Source organism: Struthio camelus, chromosome 17, assembly GCF_040807025.1.
Source record: "Struthio camelus isolate bStrCam1 chromosome 17, bStrCam1.hap1, whole genome shotgun sequence".
Classification (NCBI taxonomy): domain Eukaryota; kingdom Metazoa; phylum Chordata; class Aves; order Struthioniformes; family Struthionidae; genus Struthio; species Struthio camelus.
In genome coordinates, this window is record NC_090958.1 from 9,275,979 (window position 1) to 9,296,934 (window position 20,956).

General features: G+C 40.3%; 1 protein-coding gene across 4 annotated transcripts in view; it reads right to left on the reverse strand.

Annotated features, from left to right (window-relative positions):
* The window catches only part of CABIN1 (calcineurin binding protein 1), a 128,119-nt gene that overhangs the window by 27,518 nt on the left and 79,645 nt on the right, over positions 1-20,956 (reverse strand). For all 4 annotated transcript variants that reach the window (XM_068910841.1, XM_068910842.1, XM_068910839.1 and 1 more), the window contains 4 exons: positions 11,175-11,338; positions 9,061-9,157; positions 7,201-7,842; positions 6,286-6,360 (listed from right to left, as the gene is read on the reverse strand). In XM_068910841.1, the coding sequence (XP_068766942.1) occupies positions 6,286-6,360; positions 7,201-7,842; positions 9,061-9,157; positions 11,175-11,338 (978 nt within the window). The remainder of the gene's footprint in view (positions 1-6,285; positions 6,361-7,200; positions 7,843-9,060; positions 9,158-11,174; positions 11,339-20,956) is intronic.

Genomic DNA, 20,956 nt, shown 5'->3' on the forward strand with positions numbered 1-20,956 from the left:
AAGGTAAAACAAAAATGTGGAATAGAGCGTTTAATTTTTTCTCTATTCTTCCTGTCGTTAAACTCCTACTCAAGGATGCAACTGCATATCACCACATCATCCCTGCTGCTCCGCCTCTTTGTTTCAGATCAGATCTGCACTGCCTGCAGGAGGGGAAGAAAAGCTTCACACCAGCTCAAACAGAGCCCACGCTAGCACTCTCCAACCTTTTCCAGTTGCAGCACTAATCACTTCATGCCCTGAAATACTAACACAAACAATTACATGTCTTTGGGGCCACAATCCCACTCCTGATGGGACATCACCTGCAGTGGTACACTCTCATTTGGAAGCTGCCATAATTTGAATTAAATTTAAATAGTCTATAATATTATTCTCCTATTGTTAAAAATAGTACAATAGACTAAAGAGAATTAGGTCAATGCTAGAAAATGGGCATTACTGAAAAGACTTTTGGCTAAATCCTTAGCATACATTCAGTTTAGTCACAGGATCATCTCAGAGACTTCAACAAGAACCGTTTACTATCCAACAAGCAGCAGAACTGAATTCTTGGAAGGATCGGTGATTATACTATTGTAACAGACAAAATAGTGTTTATTTTCAAAGTGCTCACTGTGCAATCCTCTGTAACAGGGTAGAGACTATCGCTCCAGTCCTCTCAGCACTGAGGATATGATAGCAAAGAAAAACAGCAGCGTTATTATCAGTGTTTAAGAATGTCATGTCACCATTCTTTAGACTCTGCGCCACAGCATACTGCAGTCGATGAAAAAAATCTTAGAGCCTTATTTTGTAATGTGCAACTTTAAGAAAAGTTATTATTATTATTATTATTATGGAATACTGAAATATATGTCCCAGCAGCTGACATTGAAGATAGTTTTGTACCAATTACTAAGATCTTGTCCTTTTAAGGCTACTGTTTCCAAAGGCAATTTGCTTTTTTATTTAAAAAAGGCAGATACATCACCACTCATTTTATTCTTTTCTTGCATTTTAGTACAAGTTTAAACAGTGCTATAAGCTCAGATTTTTCTTTGTCATTATGGTTTAAGAGTAAATACTTACTATACTAACATTAAACCTAGCCTAATATAAATATAGCAAAAACTATTCTTCAAAGTAAAAAAAAAAAAAAAAAAAATCCCTATGGTAACATTTACGTACTGATTTACATTGTACTCTACTCCTAACTGCTTTTGCAAGCTTACAAGTCTCTGTTTAGGAGCCTGTTTGAATGACCTTTCCAGGCCTTCACCTGCTTCTGCATTAGACATCAAAAACCCAAAGTCCTCATTACCAGAGTGTGGTAAAACAAAATGCCATTTGCTATGGGAGAACATCTTCAATTACTCCCAGAAGTAGGAGCTGGACCTAAATAAGTTTGAGATAATGGAGAGTCTATGTTGTTTAACTGAAGAGGATCCTCACTGTACTGGAACTCGAATGCTATAGCATTTTATCCAAGTCCGTACGGAGTACAGACAGGTGTATCTTTTAGTTAAAGACATTATGTTGTAAACACAAACACACTGTTAAGCACCTTGTAAAGACATTAAGCGAAACCTGAACTATGAGTAGCAACTACATGCATAAAGGATCCCTTTTTTTGAAACGGAATTTTCCATCCTCTGACATAACTAGGGGATGTCACCACCCTGTACACGATTTCCTAACACTACAGCTAAATTATTTTCCTTGTGATGTGGTAGCATATTTCAACAGAGAATACTTCCATTTCAGCAATTCTCCAGGAGCACGGGAACTTAACACAGCAAAATTGTGTACCACCATCTTTTCCTGCTTTGTTCAAAGTGTGGAGCCAGCCTTTCTAAGGTATTTTCTGAAGTATTTAACCAACTTAGCAGAAGATGCTGGAGTCTACATGGTTTACGACGTGTTAACCCTGCATTGGTCATGAGGATCATAGAGGACTTCTGAAATCCAATGGAAGTGTCATAATAATGCCAAGCTATTAAGAAGATTAGCTCTCATTGCAAAAGGATAACAACCCACTTTCTCAAATTCCGTGTACTGGTTATTGCATTGTTTCCTGTTTATGCCTAAAGAGGCATATAAAATGATTTGAACAGAGTTGTTAAATATTTAGGTTTAAAACTTTCTCAACCGGTCTGGAAGAAAGTTGAAAAGCTGTAATTCAAATAACTCCCCTAATTTTAGTAACAAGTGAAAACCTTCATAAAGAAACCATATGCTGCCTGGCTATTGGAACTGTAAAATACAACAACCACCATGGAAAGACATAGATCAGGATGGTTTCTATGTTCATTTTCTTTAATCTGTCAATTCCTTGGGATAAGTAACCGAAGAACTACAGGCCCTGTAAGCCTATTCAAACTATCCAATAACAAAGCACTTCTCTGGGCTGCAGCAGCTTTATACATGACATCATTTGATTACAGAAGGCAAATACTTGCCAATTTTAAATAAAACAGGATTCTGTCTGTTGAAAACAGACAGATGTCTACAAGAGCAGCTATTTCTGCGGCTCTATACTAATTCATAGAGTTGCACTTGCAACAGTAAGTCAGCTTCACACTACTTACAAGATCATGCTTGAAGCAGATGAAAATCAGGCTGCAGCATCTGATGATCTCTGTATTGGGGACTGCTTCCTAAAAGGGAATGCTTACAAGCTCTAAACAAATGCAACATGTTAAGAGGTATATTTTATTGCAAGTGACTTAACAGGAAATCTCACCCTTTCCAGTGAAGTTAAACACTAGCTCACCTATAATAACTACTTTCAAGAATAATTTGCGTGCAAGGTTTTCACCATTCTAACATTTTGTTACGTGCTTGAGTAATTGGTGACTTTGCTCGAAGAGCTGGCATAACAAACACATACCCAGAATCTTCAAGAAGGCTCCGACAGGAACTCAGCCAACATATGACTCAAGTAGTTTTTGAAAAGGTGAATACACCCAAAATCAAATAGTATTATTACTTTTTAAAGAGTGTATTAGCAAATGCCTTTTATTATCAAGTCATAAATCACAGTCTGATGATACTTATTTTTTCCCTAAGATAAACTAAGAAAGTCTTAATGTTCTGAGGCAAGATTTATTTATAAAATAAATCATCTCTTAAATAAGGGACTATGCACAAAGAAAGATTTCCAGTAGAATACCTCCTCTGACATTTTTATTCTTTTGCTTAGTTCAATGAGAGAACATGACTGGCTTCCTGAGGGGCAAAAATTGGAGAAGTAACTTCTGTGAAATGCTAATAAACCACAGTTCCCTCTACTCTTCCATCCCATCCTGTTACTGTGCTGGGAGATGCACTGGTGCAATATACATTTTGACTAGATGCACTGTTAGATAGCTTTAAGCTTGGTATTAATGACTGGGAACCCTTTACAGACACTCAGGCCCCAGACTTTCCACATGCAGTACAGACAGCCATAAAAGGGTTAGGTGTGCCCTTCTCTCTTAGTTTTTCTCAACCTTGAAGACAGAAATTCCTTTGGAAGGGAAAGCAGGGCATTTGGAAGTGTACATATAGACAATGCATGTACAAATATATATATAATTAAAGATAAGTAAATGTCTTTTTCCTTCAAGTGCTTGTCCTTATGGAGACACCCACAATGCAGTAAAAATAGTGTTCTCTACAAAATTCTACTTGCTTGGAAGGAAGAATGTTTTGCAACCATTAGTTGATTAAGCTTTCCCAAAACGTGAAACAAGGCATCTCAGCAGTAGTGTTATCGTTAGGTTGAAGTATGACTAGAGAGCTGCATGGCAGCTCCGCAGCTCTTGAGAAGAGAGACCTTCCAGAAAAATCACTGCTAGAATAAAGTGCTCTGCCTCTTATAAACGGTTTCTCTACAATTTCTTAATTGTTACATGAGAACCTCTTACCTATTCCTACTGTTTCCGCACCGAAATCCCTAACCCCTGATTTCTTTCAGCTCTACATTCAAACAGATGAAGGGTAACATCTGCCTCAGATCAAAGGTGCTCAAGCAGCAGTGGTAATGAAGGCATGTGTCTTTGGGAAAAACACAAGGTAGCAGGTCTTCTGACAAATAAAGCTTATACACCACTTCAGGAAGAAGTTTAGTGTGAAGGTAAACACTTAAATCACAAATAACAGAGTCTGCCCTGAGGGCTTGAACCTCATCTATGCTGCTGGGCAAGGCACCAGTAAAACAATATCCATCACAAGGAGAGGAGGAGAACACTTACCCATAGATTAAAGGGAATGGCCCATGAAAAGAAAAGGTTCAAGCTCCAATGGAGGGTACCTATCTTAAAGGGACACAAAAAAATCTCACCAAACCCTTCTGAACCTTTCACAGAAGACATGGAAACATCTGCGTTTCCTGAAGGAACAGGGTAGACAGCGCTAGACCTCGTTACATGAGTGGACCTACAGACTCAATCTTCTTCAGCTCTACCAGGTAGAAAAAACTAAAAGAAGGACCTGTTAATTGCATATAAGGTAACAGGTTCATCTTGCAAGTACTTCTTCCTATCACTCAGTATCTCTCACGGCAAGAGACGCAAGCGTGCTTCAGTTCTGAGAACCATCTGTCATGTACGCTATCACACTGAAGGAAGGACCAGACAACATACATCACTGGAGGTCAGGTTAAAGAGAATTAAAAAGAAGTAGAGGCACCAGAGGCAGTATTCTGGTGACGGATATCAGAGTTGCCCCAGAGATTATTTGAAATAATTATTTGAAATTTTAAGAAATATATTTGTTTTGCAGAAAAAAGGGCAAATTAGGTCTTCAAATGCATTTTATCTTAAAACAATGTTTAACTTGCTAACATCAGAGATGTACCTCCTCAAAAGGTTATGTTTTTGCGCAGCAGAGAAGGATGCATCTTGCAGAAGAAAAGTCTCAACCACATTTGAAGGATGAGGAGATATTCTGAAAGACTTTTACTGTCCCTCCATCTAACGAAAATAAGCACCTAGGCAAGGGGAAGAATCAAAGTGATGGAAGAGCAGGCAACTCTCCCTCTTCCCCCAACCATAATATTTTCTGTCTGGTAACCGGCATGCTGGGATGCAGTGTGCGGGTATCTCTAGGCTAGTCATACCATGTACTCTGTGCAATTCTACTAGGCAACACACAGGATGGGAAGATGAAGTTACAAGAGAAGAGAGTCTGGAGGGACAGAAGATAGAAAACTGCAGAAAACCAGAATAAATTACTTCTGCAGCTCATAAAACAAGCTTGTTCAAGACATTTCTGAAAGAGCTCAACTTTAAATCAGTATTGAAAATGATTCAACATATTCATATAGCGCTCTCTCCGTTTCTTGGGGAGAAAATCTTAAAGACTCTTCCTGTTTTACGCACTTAAGAATGATACAGACTACCACTTGTGAAACACTCATACACAACAAAAAGGTTCTAATTTGGACTCTAAAAGATTTTTCAAAATTTCAGATAAATGCTATTTTAATTACTTTTTGAGAGCTGGCAATCTATAACACAGACTAAATTTTCTTAGCATAAAACATATACAAAGCAGTAAGCAGTATTAAAAGAGACTATTAACTAGCAGCATAGATTTTTCTTCCAAAATGTGTTTTACTTTCTAATTGGACTCTGCTGAGCAACTGTTTCCTTGTGTGCCAGTGGCAGAAACTCTGGAAATTATGGCTGTTGCTGCTAGAAGCCAGCAAATGCTTTGGGGCTTTCAACCCATGGCTTGCTGGCAAAATGAATCACCACTAAACATGCCACTGATCCACTTGAGATTTCTTCTGGGCTTTATCTCCCACTAAGGACAAGTAAATAACTATATTTTTCAAGTTCTACAGTTGTTTTCATCAGAAACTACAAGCTAAATGCAAACTGAGCAATATAACTGAGTTAAAATCAGTATTCAATGATGCAAGTTGAGAGAAAAGGTATTTGGTACCTCAGGAGCGCAGTGCAACGTTAGCAAGGGAAGAGCCGACGTGTTTGTTAGCCCTTACGGACTTACAGAGAGGTAATTACCATCTGAGGTGGACCTTCAGAAAACCACAGTGGGCCATATATATTTCAAATTCAGGATTGTTCCGGGTTTTTTTAAGCTCTCATTCAAGTCTGCCACAAACAGTGCCAGTGCCAGTAGCCTAACAAAAGGGATGAGCTCCCTCCACAAACATGGCCCCACTTATTCTTAGATGACAACAGTACAAGAAAAGTAGATCTTTCTAATTGCTAAAAGCACTCAACTACAGACTTGACTGCACAGACTATGCAATAAAAGCATACTAAAAGGATCGAGGGGCTTCACAGTGCTTACCTGTTTCTGTGCTGAGGCGCCCATATGCACCTGGCAAAACTTGACTGCCTGTTCAAGTGCTGCTTCTTCATCCACCTGAATCACAATTAACGAAGTCTTAATTACTTAGGTCATCTATTAATCCAATGACTTTCTGATGAAATGGGGATGTGGGGCAAGGGGGGAGAAGCAGCACTTCTGTACCAGAACAGGAGCGAGCTGAAGTTTTTCAGCAATATACATTTCAAGATAACGCATGCTTTCTTAATTTTAACTAACATTTAGTATGAACAAACTCTGTGCAATTGATAGGAAAGCTCTTAACTGATTTCAGCAATTTAGGAGTGGGCTCTTGAGTTTGAAAACATGGAAGAGCTGACTTTTTTCCCCCCTCGGCAGTGCTCTCGTCAAGAGAGTAGCTCCTGAGGAGATAGTTATCCTCCCAACTTTTCAAAAGAAATAAGACCAATTGTATATTGTTTGGTTTGGGGTTTACTGTGATTTTTGGATTTAAACATGTTCCACTGAAAGATAAATCTTTTTTTAATTTACCACAGCCACAACAGATAAATTCTACTGTAGGCATTACTCTCTGAAAAAGTGCAGAATAAGAGAGTCTAAAGGTTCATTCTCCCAGTGTGTCAACTACCACTGAGCCCCACTCATAACTAGAAAAAAAAGTCAGAAATAAAGCCTCTTTTGGGTCCTCTTTGCCAGGTCCACAAATCATTATTTTTAGAAATTAAGAGTTTTAATGAACTTCCCACAGAATATATGGTGCAGCTCCAAAAAAGTTGAAAGGAAACGTGAAGGATACATAGCGGAGAAATATCCTTAAAAACAGGCCTATTTTCTGCTAGCTAACTCATAAAATTTGATCCCAGAGAATCTCCTCTGAGGTCACAAAGAGAAATCATGACTAATAAAATATTTTACCTGTTTAATCAGCATGTACGTTTCAGACATGATCTTCTCAATTTTACCCAGGTCATAGGCCATAACTTTCTGACCTTGCTGCCATACCCGGTAAGCATCAAGCAAAAGTGTTTTCCCAGACTCTACATCCTCAAGTAATTTCCTCTTCCTGCTTGATCTCTGGACAGGTTCCTCTACAGCTACTGCTTGAACTAGTCCTTTAGCTGCCTGCTGCTGCTGTTTTGAGCTGATACTTAGCTCTTCCAAAGAGAGTTCTGCGGTCCGGCTCTCTGGGGCTCTCTCCTTTGAGTTCCTGCCAGACTGAAGACGGTCTGGCTCACTGCGTTTACATGAAGAATCAATTTTTTCTGGGTCATTGGAATATCCATCAAGATCCATAGGCTCAACTGAACCGGGCCTAGGGAGCTCTTTAATTTCCTTGTCATTCTTGTTCTCTTGTTCCAATAGGTCCATAGCATTGGGGATTTGTCCCTGGGTCACTTCTTTTACTCCATTTTCAGTACTGTGCACTACTCCATCCGACAAAACTGGCTTTTTGGGGAGGACATCTTTCCCCTCTTCAGCACTAGTTTTATTAGAGACGTCTGTTGTCATCCTTCCTGAAGCAAGGTTAGGAGACTTGGAACCCTGATCCTCTGAAACCTTAAAAAAAGAAACCATTCTTTGCTGTTTTGAGAGAAATCAGAAAGCCTTTGAACCCAACTATGAATACCATGAATACTGACCATGAGTACCACTACATTACTCCCTCTATTGAAGAAAATGCATTTATTTCATGTTCGTTCTTGTTTGTTTGTACATATTAATTAATCCAAGCCACAAATGTTACGACTAAAATATTTTAATCAGTGAAAACACCACAGACTGAACCAAAGCTGCAATTATTTTTTTTTCCACTTTTTCAATCTACTATGGTATCCAACTATATAAAATCCAAGTTTTCTTTTTTTTTTTTTTAATTAAAGGTTTTAATAGCAAGACATCTTCTTCTAATGTATTGAAACCAAAACTGAGCCTGCTTCTTTTGGCAGCTGCAGATCAACCTCAAATTAAATTTCATAATCTTTTGGCTACTCTTTCATAGCTTTCTTCTTGTGATTAGATCAAGTAGTATGCTAAACTCTGCTCTAATATTTGAATTTTGTGCCTTTACTTTGGTGACAGTCCAAAGGTAGAAAACCTCAGTACTTCAGTTCTTATTTCAAAAATTGCTAATGATATAGTTCTTCCATGGGGATTTACAGAAGAACTGTATTTCATACAGAGTTCCAGCATTCTTAAAGATACTTTCATTTAGTTTTTTTTGTTTAGTTTGTTAAGCCTATATTCTGTGAACTCAGAAAACCCTAAGGAACAAGCTCTTCCTTGAATGTGTTTATTGAATAAGCTTCCAAGTTCCAGGTATCTTAATCTAGAAACTGGTCAGTCATGACGTTTTTAAATTAAAGCTTTAAATGTAATAACAGGTGTGTTGATTTCAAGGACTAGCATTTAAAAACGTGCAGGAACGCAAGATCTAGTTGTCTTTGTTCTGCAGGAGGAACTTTAGTTCATTTAAAAAGAAAAGTTCCATCAATTCTGCTTGAAAAGGCCACGGTTCTCGTGTAACCTTCGTTATTTGAAATTTAAGGGAAGAGTCAAATCGAACTGACTATTATCCATTCCCAACCACTACGTTTGTTTTTGGATTTTGGAACTGAGCAACTGAACAATGCTGTAAGAAAGTTTTCTGTGCAGCTGCGTATAAACAAAAGGCATTAGAAGTAAGTGATATTCATGTAGCCCTTCACCCTCAGGTTATTCAAAGAAGGGAGAATCTAAGCACTAAATCAACGACCACCAAATACACTCCTGCCTTACCTGCGTCAGATCGTTGAGCGTGTCCTCCAATACTTTCACTGTAAGCACAAAGGCTCTTTGGGCCAGAACTTGGCGATCTGCATCACGCAAGTACTTCCTGTGCCGCGGAAGAGAACAGAAATGAAGCTAAGTGCTGAGAGCTTACAGGACTTGTAAAGCAGGAACCAGGATACATGCATATATACACGCATGCACATATATGTATACATATATAGACATGTATACATGTTATTTTTTTACAACATTATAACAAAAGCATAACATATACATGTGTACGTTGAAATTTAAGACTTTACACACATTTCCCTCCACCTTTCCCCTCCCCACAAACAGCAAGGAAGATGAGAGTCACAAAGTAAAAGACGGATAGCATTATCTACAATGGGAAAAAGAGAAAAAATGTTAAAAACTCCAGAGCAAAATAGAAAGCCAGAGTTACATTTTTCTTATCTCAGGCCTTCAGTGCCCCTCAAATACGAACTTCCTATTCAAAACTTTTTCTTGAAAAAGAATTTTAGTCACACAAAACCATCTTGCACTGTCAGGTGATTTTCATGTTCTGGGTAAACTGTGCACATAAGATTAATGGCATCACAAAATCCTTTTTCATAGGTCACCCCAGTTGCCTTTGAATTCAGCTTTTTAAAGCTAAAGCACTGGCAAGCTAACAATTTTTTCTACTTAGTAAAATAAAAAAATTAATATTACTATAAAACTTATTCACCCTACAGCTTCATCTACTTTACTAGAGCATTGCAACTCCACTGTATTGTGACAAAATGATTTATTCCACTTTCAAAGAAACTATTTCCACCCCGTCTAATTGAGTTTGATGGAAAATTGAATTTCTATTTCAGAACTGGCTATTCTTAATGAGAAATAGCTAAAAATCAAGTAAATAATTTTGAAGGGTACTACCTGGTCAGAAAGCCACCAATTTGAATAGAAGCATTTTCTTTCTGAAGTGTTACGTTCATTTAGTAATTTTCTGTTTTGCCGTTCAGATAAACGACACAACATTTGACACATCAGTAGTTCAGTAACAGCTAGCAGCTCAGCTGAAAACCCCCCTCCTATTTTCAAAAACAGAATTGCTACAGGCATATGCCAGACGCACCCTGAGTATTTGCATTTATAAGTTCCTGTAATGACTGCAGTTCACCATGGCTGGCACTGGTTGATCCAACATGTCAAACTACTTTTTGTTAAATTCAGTCTAGACTTATAAATAACACAATATTTTTAGCACAACTGTGGGCCCGCCTAGGACAAAATTTAAGCCTTCTATGGTCCAGTACTTCTGATATGCTAAAAGTCAACATGTTTTTGGCTTCAAGTTTGCTGAACGTGGGGTGACATATTCCCAGACAGGCTATGATCTACGCAAATTCACCTGCACTCACACTCAAAAACACAGGAAGAAGCCTTGAACGCCTCCACCTTACTGCATTCAGTCACGCCGTTCAATTTCTGAAGCATTTGCCAGAGACTAATTTCAACATTTCCCACTCGGCAAACAACTGGAATTTTACCACAGTTACTTCAGTGTTATCCTTAGATGTTTATTTTGGTCTTCCCAATGATAAGAATCTCTATACAGCCCACATTAAATGGCTTTTATTTTTTTTCTCTTCTTAAATAAGGTTAATGTAATTACAATTAGCTCACCCCCGAATAAGATAAGCCTTTTAAATAGCATCAGCTGCCAGCGGCGGCAGAGCCATTGTTCGGCCAGTCAAGGATTACAGGGACGCGGGGGCCACGACCTGCTCCACCGGACGCGGCTCGTAGGCAAGAGGCCGGCAGAGGGGTGCCGAAACCGCCACGCTCCGCTCCACCAGCGGATCGGATCCCTCCTCGTGAGGGAGCAGCTCAGCTGCTCTGAGCTTCAGGAGAAACGCAGAGGAACTCTAGACTGTTCTGGAATCGTTCATTCTGGGTAACTTTTACTATCGTTACACCTTACGTCTATTGGAGAGTCTCTCCAAAGACTCAGGCTGGGATTTTTTTTTTTTTTTAAACCTAAAGACGTTCTTATTTTAGAAAAATAGTTATTCAGTGAACAAAATATTCAGAGCTTTACAAAGTAATGGATTAAACAAAAGAGAGCGTACTTTCCCTGATCAGGGGTCCTCTGTAGCATAGACGAGACTTTCAGCAAGGTATTGTAATCCTTTAGCTGCGACAGCACGTTCAGCAGCAGGACGATGGAGCGGTTCATATGAGAGGCGAAGCTGCCCGGCCGGTCGATCTCATCCACCGGGATGCGCCAGATTCCCTGCACAGAGAGGAAGAGAGGAACCCCCTAAAGCCGCGTCCCGCTGAAACGGACAGACAACTAACATACAGAGCTGATTTGTCAGCGTGCAGAAATTGATGCTGTTGGTCCTTGGAACACGGAGATCTGGATTTGAAGTCAACTGATTAATTCTGGCCAGTAGCAAGAACTGGGAGTTTTACAGAGTCTGCAGCACACCTAAATGTTTCTCCGCTGTTCCCCCCAAAAAAGCAAGCAAAGCCTAAATTATTTTGCGCGTTTTTCTCAAACGCACATGAACAAGACTCCCTAAGCCAAAGCTCAACTATCAAATAAAACAAGAGGTAACCTGGTTTAAGATTTCCTCACCTAAAATCTGCAACTATTGTCCAACCACAGCAAGACTGTACCTTCAAATAAACTGTTAATAAATGTATTAGGAGCTTAGTTACTGCCTTGCTATCATCAGAGCTTCCACCCTGGGAGGAACCAGCCTGATACTAAGAATCAGCTTCCTCAGCCATACCCATTCCTCCCCCCGTCCCCGCAGATCCGAGTACTTGTGCATACATCCTGAGCCTCCTAATTAAATTTCTGGGACAGAGGGAATCTTCGGGGAGCAAGGCTGGAGATAGATAGAAAATATAATTTAATTTTGGTTAGTCAGCTCAGAATTTGCAACGTCTAATAAGCCTACGGAGATTGTTTTCAGGTGTTTTAATATGGATGCTGTTAACACAGCAGTCAACCATATTTGAAAACTGCAATTCCAATAACGCTATACTTGGTGTGCGTTGGCACGCAGCTTTAACTGTGACCATTCCCCAAAACTGCTGTTATATCAGTGCAACCCTTTCCACTCCTCACTTTACTCAGTTCCTGCTACGTTTCCTGTAGCAGCTCTTTCAGATGAAAATCCTCAGGTCATTAGACCGCTTTGTGAGGCTGCGGGGCAGGGGGAGGGGGAGAGGTCTCACCGATATCAGTATCGGACAGGAAACGAATTCTGCTTTCCAAATCTTTTCAGGGAGGAAGATATGTAAATACTTACTCTTTTATCCTTGTTTGAAGGTCTTGCTTTGATATTTTATAGCTTTACTTTCAGCATGAGCAAAATTCTTTAAAACTTATTAGAAGGTGAAGGCAAAGAAAATGATTTCTGCAATCCAAGATGACATGTGACCACACACACACATACATAAAAAACAGTCTGTCTACAACAGAGCCTCCCCCTGCTTGTTTCTGGAGGATCTGCAGTTCTAGCCCATAGGATGTACAGGAACTTGGGAAAAACAAACCAACAAAAAAAAATCCCACACAAATATCAGTGCTTTTCAATAGGAAGCAATGACTTCAACTAGAGAAAGTGCACAGACTGTTCTGCAGACTTTTACTCATGCTTTCCCTCGCGCTCTCTGTTCTTACTCCCTTACTCTCTACTTACAGAGAGTTCCATTTTTCCTGCACCCTGAAGCTGTCTTTCAATGTTTTTTGTGGTTTCCTTTTTCCAGGAAGCACCTAAAGCTGTAACGTGACTGACCCGAGGCACAACAGTTGCATTCTTCTGTCCCCAACTGCCGACTTCCACAAGTACCTGCTGCGGCTCAGTGGAGACGTTTTTTTCCGCTCAAGCAGCTTCTCAGCTCCCAAGCGCCCTCAGACCTTGCAGGTAACAGTTGTGCAAACCAGCATGCCAAACAGCAGGGTCTTGGCCTGCTGATTATTTACACAGAGAGGTTTTTTCTCCCCCCAGGCTATGCAATAACTGTGTTTTCAGGCTACCCATGAACACATGCATGCTACAGCAGATGTTTTTTTGCTTCTCCGCACACATGTGAACTGGTTTCCACCAAATCCTGGAACGGCTGAAAGCACCACAATGGCACTACATCTCAGTAACCTTCCTAGCCGCTTTAACTATACAAAATAATTTAGGGTCAGCTTAGACACACACTGTAGGAATGGCAGAGAGCCAGAGCGTGTAGGCTCCTGGTCTTTCTCAGCATTATCTCATCCTGTATTTGAGCTAGGAAAACCACTCAGAGTGAGTGAGCCTTAGGACACTGCAGCTGCAATCGGCTGGAAATGATTTTGCAGCGCCTTCTCACATGTCCCATTTATGCATTTTAGGAACCTCACCACACACCAAATACAAGTTATATTAATTGCTGAGCAATTTAGAGGTTTCCAAGCCCTCTCCCCTTTCTTTTTTAATGTGAGGGGGGAAACAAAGAGAAAATTCTGTGAACTATGATAGATTTAGTCCAAAGAAAACTTTCAGAAAGGACTCATTCCATGTGAAGAAAGGGTAAACTCTTCAGACTCCGCACATTAACTTAGCATGATTCACATTATTTTGTTCGTGCCAAAAAACAAGAGCCATGACTATACCAATCAAAACACCCTCACTGTAATTCACTAACGTATCGTGTGTGTGTTCATTATGTAATTTGAACAATACGGATGACCTGGATACTTACTGTTAAATGAGAACTTCCCAAACAGTGGGATGTCTCCCACCTATGCTACCCCAGGAAATGCAGCAAGTGTAATAAAACCATATGTAATGACAGAATATGCTAACTGGAACGAGAAAGCGAGTGAGCATCAACATTCATAATTCTTCCTCACAGAGAGGCACATCAGAAGACTATAAATTTACTTTAACCTTACAGTTACAAAAGAAAGTCTCAAAGAAGAAAGCCACCAACTTTTCATGTGTTGACTTGCCATTTTTCAAATGCAAAACAGCAATAAACCAGATTACTGTCCTATGTTACATACCTGCCATTTCACATGCAGCCCCAAGCCAAAAGCAGAAAGAAGCCTGCCACTAGGAATCAACACAATCTTCATTCCACCCACTGCAATTTTATTAAGCAATACGAAAAACAATAAATGTTAAAACAAGTTTATCGGAATTTATTCCATTAGCGCTCTGGAACTCTTTTTAAAATCACAATTTGAATCAGAGACTGAAGAAACAGTCTAATCCAAACCTTGCCCAAAGAGAGGTTTAAGTCATCGAGTACAAATTTTTCCTTACCCACTGTCACCGACCTGCAGGAAGAACGCCTGGGAATTCAGACCACAGATCACAATGCTTTTTCGAATAGCCTCCCACTCAGCTTTTAAAACAAATGCTAACAAATAGATACAAATGCTAAGCTTGCAATGAACTAGCTGGGGAGCAGACTGGAAAAAAGTGACTCAGTCTGGCTAACATTAACATTTTCATACTATCCTTTGAAAATTCAGATTTGTGAGCAAAGGACCTCCCTTGAAAGCATACATGCGCAGGAGTGCAGATCCTGCGACAACCAAAGGAGCGCGGCTCCTTTGGAAGGTTTTATTACCGTCCGTCACCGCTCAGGCCACTCGGCAAGACGTCTCCAACTGCCAGCGCCGAGCGGAGCTGATGCCTGATGCCGCGCGCAGCGCAGCTCCTGCTTGCTGGCCACCGTTCTCCCAGCGGAAGGGTTCTCCTCCCTCCGGCGACAGCCAGCAAAGCTGTTTACGTGAAACCAGAGGAAGGATTGAGACGCTTCCAACAACTCCAAAACGCCTCTCAAGATCCAAAACACCAAGCTGCTTTCCATGCCTTCCTGGCTAAACAAACATTATGTAAAAACTGTTGGGGGAAGAGGAGGAAAACAAGCCTGATACGCACTGTAAGACAAAAATAAACCTGGGACCAAGTGCAAATCTGGGCAAATTTAATACTGAATTTTAAATTAAATATAAAACTGAATAATGAACTCTGCATACTACATTCCTGGTGACACTCATTTTAGTTTTTCAGCCTGAAACTGCTGCACAATCTCCACCTGCAGAAGAATTCAAGGCTTGTGGAGGAAGGCCTGGGGAAGAGGACCATGCCGCTCTGCATTTTGTAAGCATGAGCTAGAGCAACAGTGGTGGATACTTTCTAGTTCAGTCACTGAAAATAGAAAGAAAGGAAGTGCCTATTAATCCTCCACGCTGCTTACTTTAGTGCTGTAAGGGAGGGGATTCCCTGGGGTTTAGGAAAGCCTCCCAAAGAGGAAAAGCTGACAGTTCTCAACAAAATCCCAGCCTCTCCAGAGAGGTCTCCCTGTTGACACTGCCCAGCTTTACAGTAAGCCATTTTCTACGCAGAGATCAAACTTCACTTCCTCAGCGTTACGTGATTTCTGTTCTTAACATGGAGCAATACTAGGCATACCTTGGATGATCCGATTCACGTATAAAAAAGCAAACGCGCAAAACAACTGTTACTATAAACAGAATAAAGACCTCCAATTACCTAAGAGTCGATTCTCAGGTTTTTTTTTACAAAGTTGCCATAAGTGCAAATTGCACCAAGTACCATAAATACAACTCCACTGCTGCCTTAAGCAACCATAGCAAAAAATAAATACTTCCAGCCAAAATTTGTCGGTCTGAATAACGCCCTAATGAGAAGAGCCTTTAGTAGAAAGCAATCTGATTTTAGAATTATTTAAAGATTGTTATAACATACGACTAAACTAACAAACCAGTATAAAGTGGCATAGAGAAGCCCCTGATTAATAGTGCAACAACATCTTACGCGCTACACAGTACCTTAATATCAGAAGCTGAACTAAGCAGGATTGCATAATCCCTGGAAAGCTCACACTTCACTAACTTTTTTTTTTTTTTTAAAGTCTGTTTTAACACAGAGTTTGCCCAACTTGCTGAACTTTCTGAATTAGCTTTCCTCATGCCATCTCTTCACAGTTCTGTAGGTGAACACGAGATCTTGGACTGGAGACCTGAAGAGTAAAGGCATGTCTAGTCTTAATCTTAAATCTCCTGCATCTCCTCTTCTCATTTCACTTTGTCACCCAATTTTGGCTTTTCTTATAAGCATCATTTCTTTTCCCTTTTCTATATACATAGTTGTTCTGTACACAGTTCTACTGTTTTTCTTCTTAATTCTTCTCTTCGTTTCATCCCTATTTCCATTCAGCTATGCAGTGGAACAACTCCACCTCTGTAACAGGAACTCAGGTCGGTATGAAAATTTTCAGACAAATGAAAGGGGAGCCTGCTAGAACGGGGGGGGGTTGGACCAGATGGGGCTTCCCCAGAGGTCCCTTCCAACCTCACCCATTCCGCGATTCTGTCAAAGCAGCCATATTCAGAACGTTCACAGCATTTAAGCAGCATTCTTGCTTGTTTGCATTTAATCTTGTTCACACTGGACAACGACAGAATATCAAAAGTATATGATATTTAAAAAAAAAAAGACATTTTAAATCAGCCTGGGAAAGGAAATAAACATGAGGCAAAGCTGCAACAACTTCCTTTGAAGAAGTGAGAACAGAACAAGATTACAATTCCTAGCCTACATGGTATATACTGTCTCTTTTTTCTTCTTCTTTTTAATATACACATTTGGAAGTCAGTAAACAGAACCTATGCTTTCTGGAAGAATTGTTTAATTCTGTAAGCACTATTTTTGTAAGAGAGCAACATGAAAAGTGGTGACAAATGAAAATGTTCCACATGCTCCAAGTATCATCTACTGACAGAGAAACAAAATGGATAATTTTCACCTCTAATTTCTCTCTTCAAAATACAGCATATTTTCAGCATTTTAAATTTAAAGTTTTTCAGTTCTTGGAACAACCATTTTACACTTGACATGACATTAAATTGGTTTTACCCTCATGAAACGGGCACCCAAGCCATATCTACTTGGAGAGACTATTATGTTTGAGCATGAGTCAGGGCCATAGATATATGAGGCAGGGAAAGGGAGTCATTTCCTCGCTGAATAAGCAATTATCTAAAACCAGAAATGCCTTGTTAAGATGATGATGAGTTACAAGCTCAGGTGGAATCAGCGAAACAGAAACCAAAGTCTACAGGCAGCCTTTGCAAAACACTGGGTTTGGCCATTTGCCAGGCAGAATCTAGAGGTTTTCGTTTGCTCAGTCAGGAGCCTTGAGGAGTTTTTACTTAAATGTTTCTTTCCTATGTGCCCTCTGATTTCGCTATGATGCCAACAGAAAGAGTCCTATGTTCTCTTTTTAATGGGATAAGGCTAGCTAGAGCACCGAAAAACTGAAACACGGAATCCATCCAATGCTGGGGCTACGATGGAAAGAAACACAAGGCGAGTAGGAGCAACAGGCTGTTGTTGCCTTAACAAGCCCTGGTTTGAAGGCGCTCTCCTGTTGAAGGAGTGGTGCAGCTGCATTGCCTCAGGAGCTCTGCAGTCGTGTGCCTCAGGCAGGCATCACCCTCCTGAAACACAGGGGAGCGTGCAGGATGCATCAGCAGCCGGCTAATGAAGACGACTTCCTGCACTGCTTCCCAGGTTACGGCTGACAGCGCCCGTGGAGGAGCTCTTCCCCGAGGACTCCAAGGAAGAATCCTTGGGTTCCTTCTTGTTTAGCCCTCCCATTTCGCTGCTCCACAAGTCAAGGATGCTAAAGCAAAGATGGATTTGAAAGTATAGCGATGGAACACAGATTTTTTTTTTTCTCCTGCCATCTACATTTTAAGAAGATCCTTTTGGACAGCTGGATAACTCCTCAAGCTGGAAGGTCATTTATTGTTAAAAGACTTTCAGGCAAAATACTTATGTACATTTATTGCCTTTTCTTCAGCTTTGCTCCAGAAGTTGCTTCCTTTTACCAGTTGCAATTTAGGAAAGAAAGAGGGATAAATTAGGAAAGTACCGAAATTATCAGCAGTAAGTATCATACACTATGTCCTGCAGCCAATCCAGGGCTTCCAAAGGAGAGAAAGAGGCTTGCCAAATGAAGCGCAGAGAACAACTTATCCAAAGATTTAGTCCGGTACTTCTCTCTACTCACAAGAAAACATTGAGAAAGGTGACAGGTCACCTACGCTGGAATTTCAGATTCTGCCTTCGTCATCTCAACATCCTCTTTGGGATATATCTTAGATTATACTCTGTCCCTGTCTGAAAGAGTCTGGAGGTTTTTTTGTTTGGGGGGGAGGGCGGGTTGGCCTAAAGCACAGAAATCCAAAGACCACAGAATGGTTCTAGATCTCCTAACGAACAAATAGCATGATGCAGCAACGTAATGAAAGAATATGAAACCCTTGATAAGAAAACTCTTTAACGTGGTTTTGCATTTCCTTAGACATTCTCAGGGGCCAGAAACAGGAAGTTCTCCTTATCACCAAAATAAGCGATTAGCAGAGCACATTTAGAAAGTGGTAGGAGTTTCTGGTTTTGCCTAACAGCCAGCCTTTCACTGTTCTAAGAGAATTCTTCTGCTTAGATCTTTCCTGAGTATCTACTACAAGCAGAGTGCCAGGCATCAGATGCAAACAAACACTCAAAGCTAATGAAACAAGCTTGGTAGAGTCTATCCACCTCCTTGGAAGTGGGCAGGCTCCTGCATTAGTCCCCTGCAGACATTAGCAAACTCATCTCTGGACAGCGTGTAGGATTCATTTAGTCTAACTTCAGACGTTTATGATACAGATGCGTAGATTTGATGAAATCACCTAGAAACCCTTTACAGAGAGAAAATGGCATGTGGCTTTTTAGGTGATGTGGCTTATCTGAGCTATGGATATACCTCAGCTGATTCTGAGCTAGGCTCTAGAAGTGCCGATTTCCCCTGTCCTTAAAGAGTGTCTAGATGGATAAGTCATAAAATATAAAGAATGTTAGGGGAGATAAACCCCACCAGGCAAGTCTACCAGAGGTTCTGGGTCTCTATCAGCGACATGCTGAGGTCAAGCCTTATTCATTCTTGTTCTTGAAGGAGGTACTATAGAACCACAAAGAAAGAATCTGATACAGGTTAAAGTATTAAGTTTGAGGAGGGAGGGTTGCCTCAGCCTAATTTTAAGAACTGAATCTGTATCTCAAAAATCACTTCAGCATATAAAACTCTCAACTTTGCCTACCTGTGGTAACACGCAAAAACAATAAGCCTAGTACAGTACATTTCTAACACTATTCTGACAACATTCCTGCCTTAAATGAATACAAGGTAGTACAGCATAATGAAGCCTAGGTATGAAGAATGAGAAACACGGACACTCAACCTAGCCATCTAATCCAGGACCAGAAGAGTTAAAGCCCTGAGGTAAGTCTCAAACATCTCACTCTTCAAAAGGTAGCTTTTCCACCCTCTACGCCTCTGGGAATAACAACCAGACAATGCATAAATGGAAAAGAAAGGAAAACGTTGGACAGATGTTCAAAAGGACGTGGAGAATGATACAAGCTATGGAGCGTCCAACTGGGCCAAGGGAAGGGCAGCTGCCACAGGGAAAAGACGACATAGATTTTTCATAAGAACGGCAGCTACCTTTGCAGTTGGATGGATGAGTACAGCAAAGGAAAAATGCTCTCTTACCCACCTACCTTAGGTGGGTCTATCTCCAGACAGCTTACCGTGATTCACTGCCATCATCTGTGCTGTATACATGATACTACAAACAAAAGGAGGGCATGAACTTCATAATATTAAGAGTTATACTAATGAGACCCAACACGTGTTTTTAACGTGTTTAGAATTATGACCTGTTCAGAGATTCTTCACACTGAAACACTGCAGTGAGGGTCTCTCTCTGCTATAGAATACCACCTTTCACTGTCTGAGTAGGCCTGAAGGATTTCACAGGATTTGAAGGAACACATATTCACCTACTTAAATATCCACCTTCTAGACAAAACAGCTACTGGTTATCCAATATACAGAACGTAAGAGACGGTCTATCCAATACACAGAACGTAAGAGAGAATCCTTTCAATAGTGGAAAAGCCTCCACGTGCAACTCCACAACTCAACTAAGTTTGTGTATTTTAAACTAGGCTGTCAGAGTGCTAAAAAGTTCTTTTATCAAAACATTCAAAGTTTTATGTCAACAAAAATGCTCTTCATTCCCACATCCCATTCTTTCCAGCAAACTAAATGCTTAACTGCATACTCTTGCCCCGCAGCTGACATGCAGAATCCTTGTACTGACAGTATCCTCCATGTCTCTCAGTTTTTAGAATCTCTTCTGCATAACAACAAGCACACTAAAACATAAAGAGGAAAAACTACAAAATCTGAGTGTTTGAAAAACATTTCATTACATTCTTACGATGCTCAAAAAGTAGCATCATCCATCTGTATATTTCACAACTATATCACCAGGTTAGACGCCAAAACTAGAGGATCAGTGCTTGGACAGTTAGATCAGTGCTTGGACACCTCAGAGGAAAACCCAAGCATTTTAGAAAGTGATACTAATCAAGCACCTAATGTTCTTTCTTGTGAGCACCAAACCAGTAGGGCACACTGCATTAGGAGATCCTTCTGAAGGAGATCTTTGAGTCTGAAAGAACATATATCAAAAGGTCCAGCTAACATTTGGAAATTGTTTCCATGGCTGTAGACAACCCTCCAAAGTAGTACTGCATGGCCACTCACAAAATACAATCAAATAATAATAACTTACCTACTATAGAAGAGGCTTTAGATTAATTTCATCTTGACTAACATAAAATTACCTAGAGGCGTTTTCCTTATGATTCCTTTTGGCTAAGAAGCATCATTAAGACACGAGTTTCTCTTACCTCAAAGCACTGAGAGCGATCACGCAGCCATGGTGTCATCTAACTTCGGGTAACTGCATAAGGACTTTTCAAAA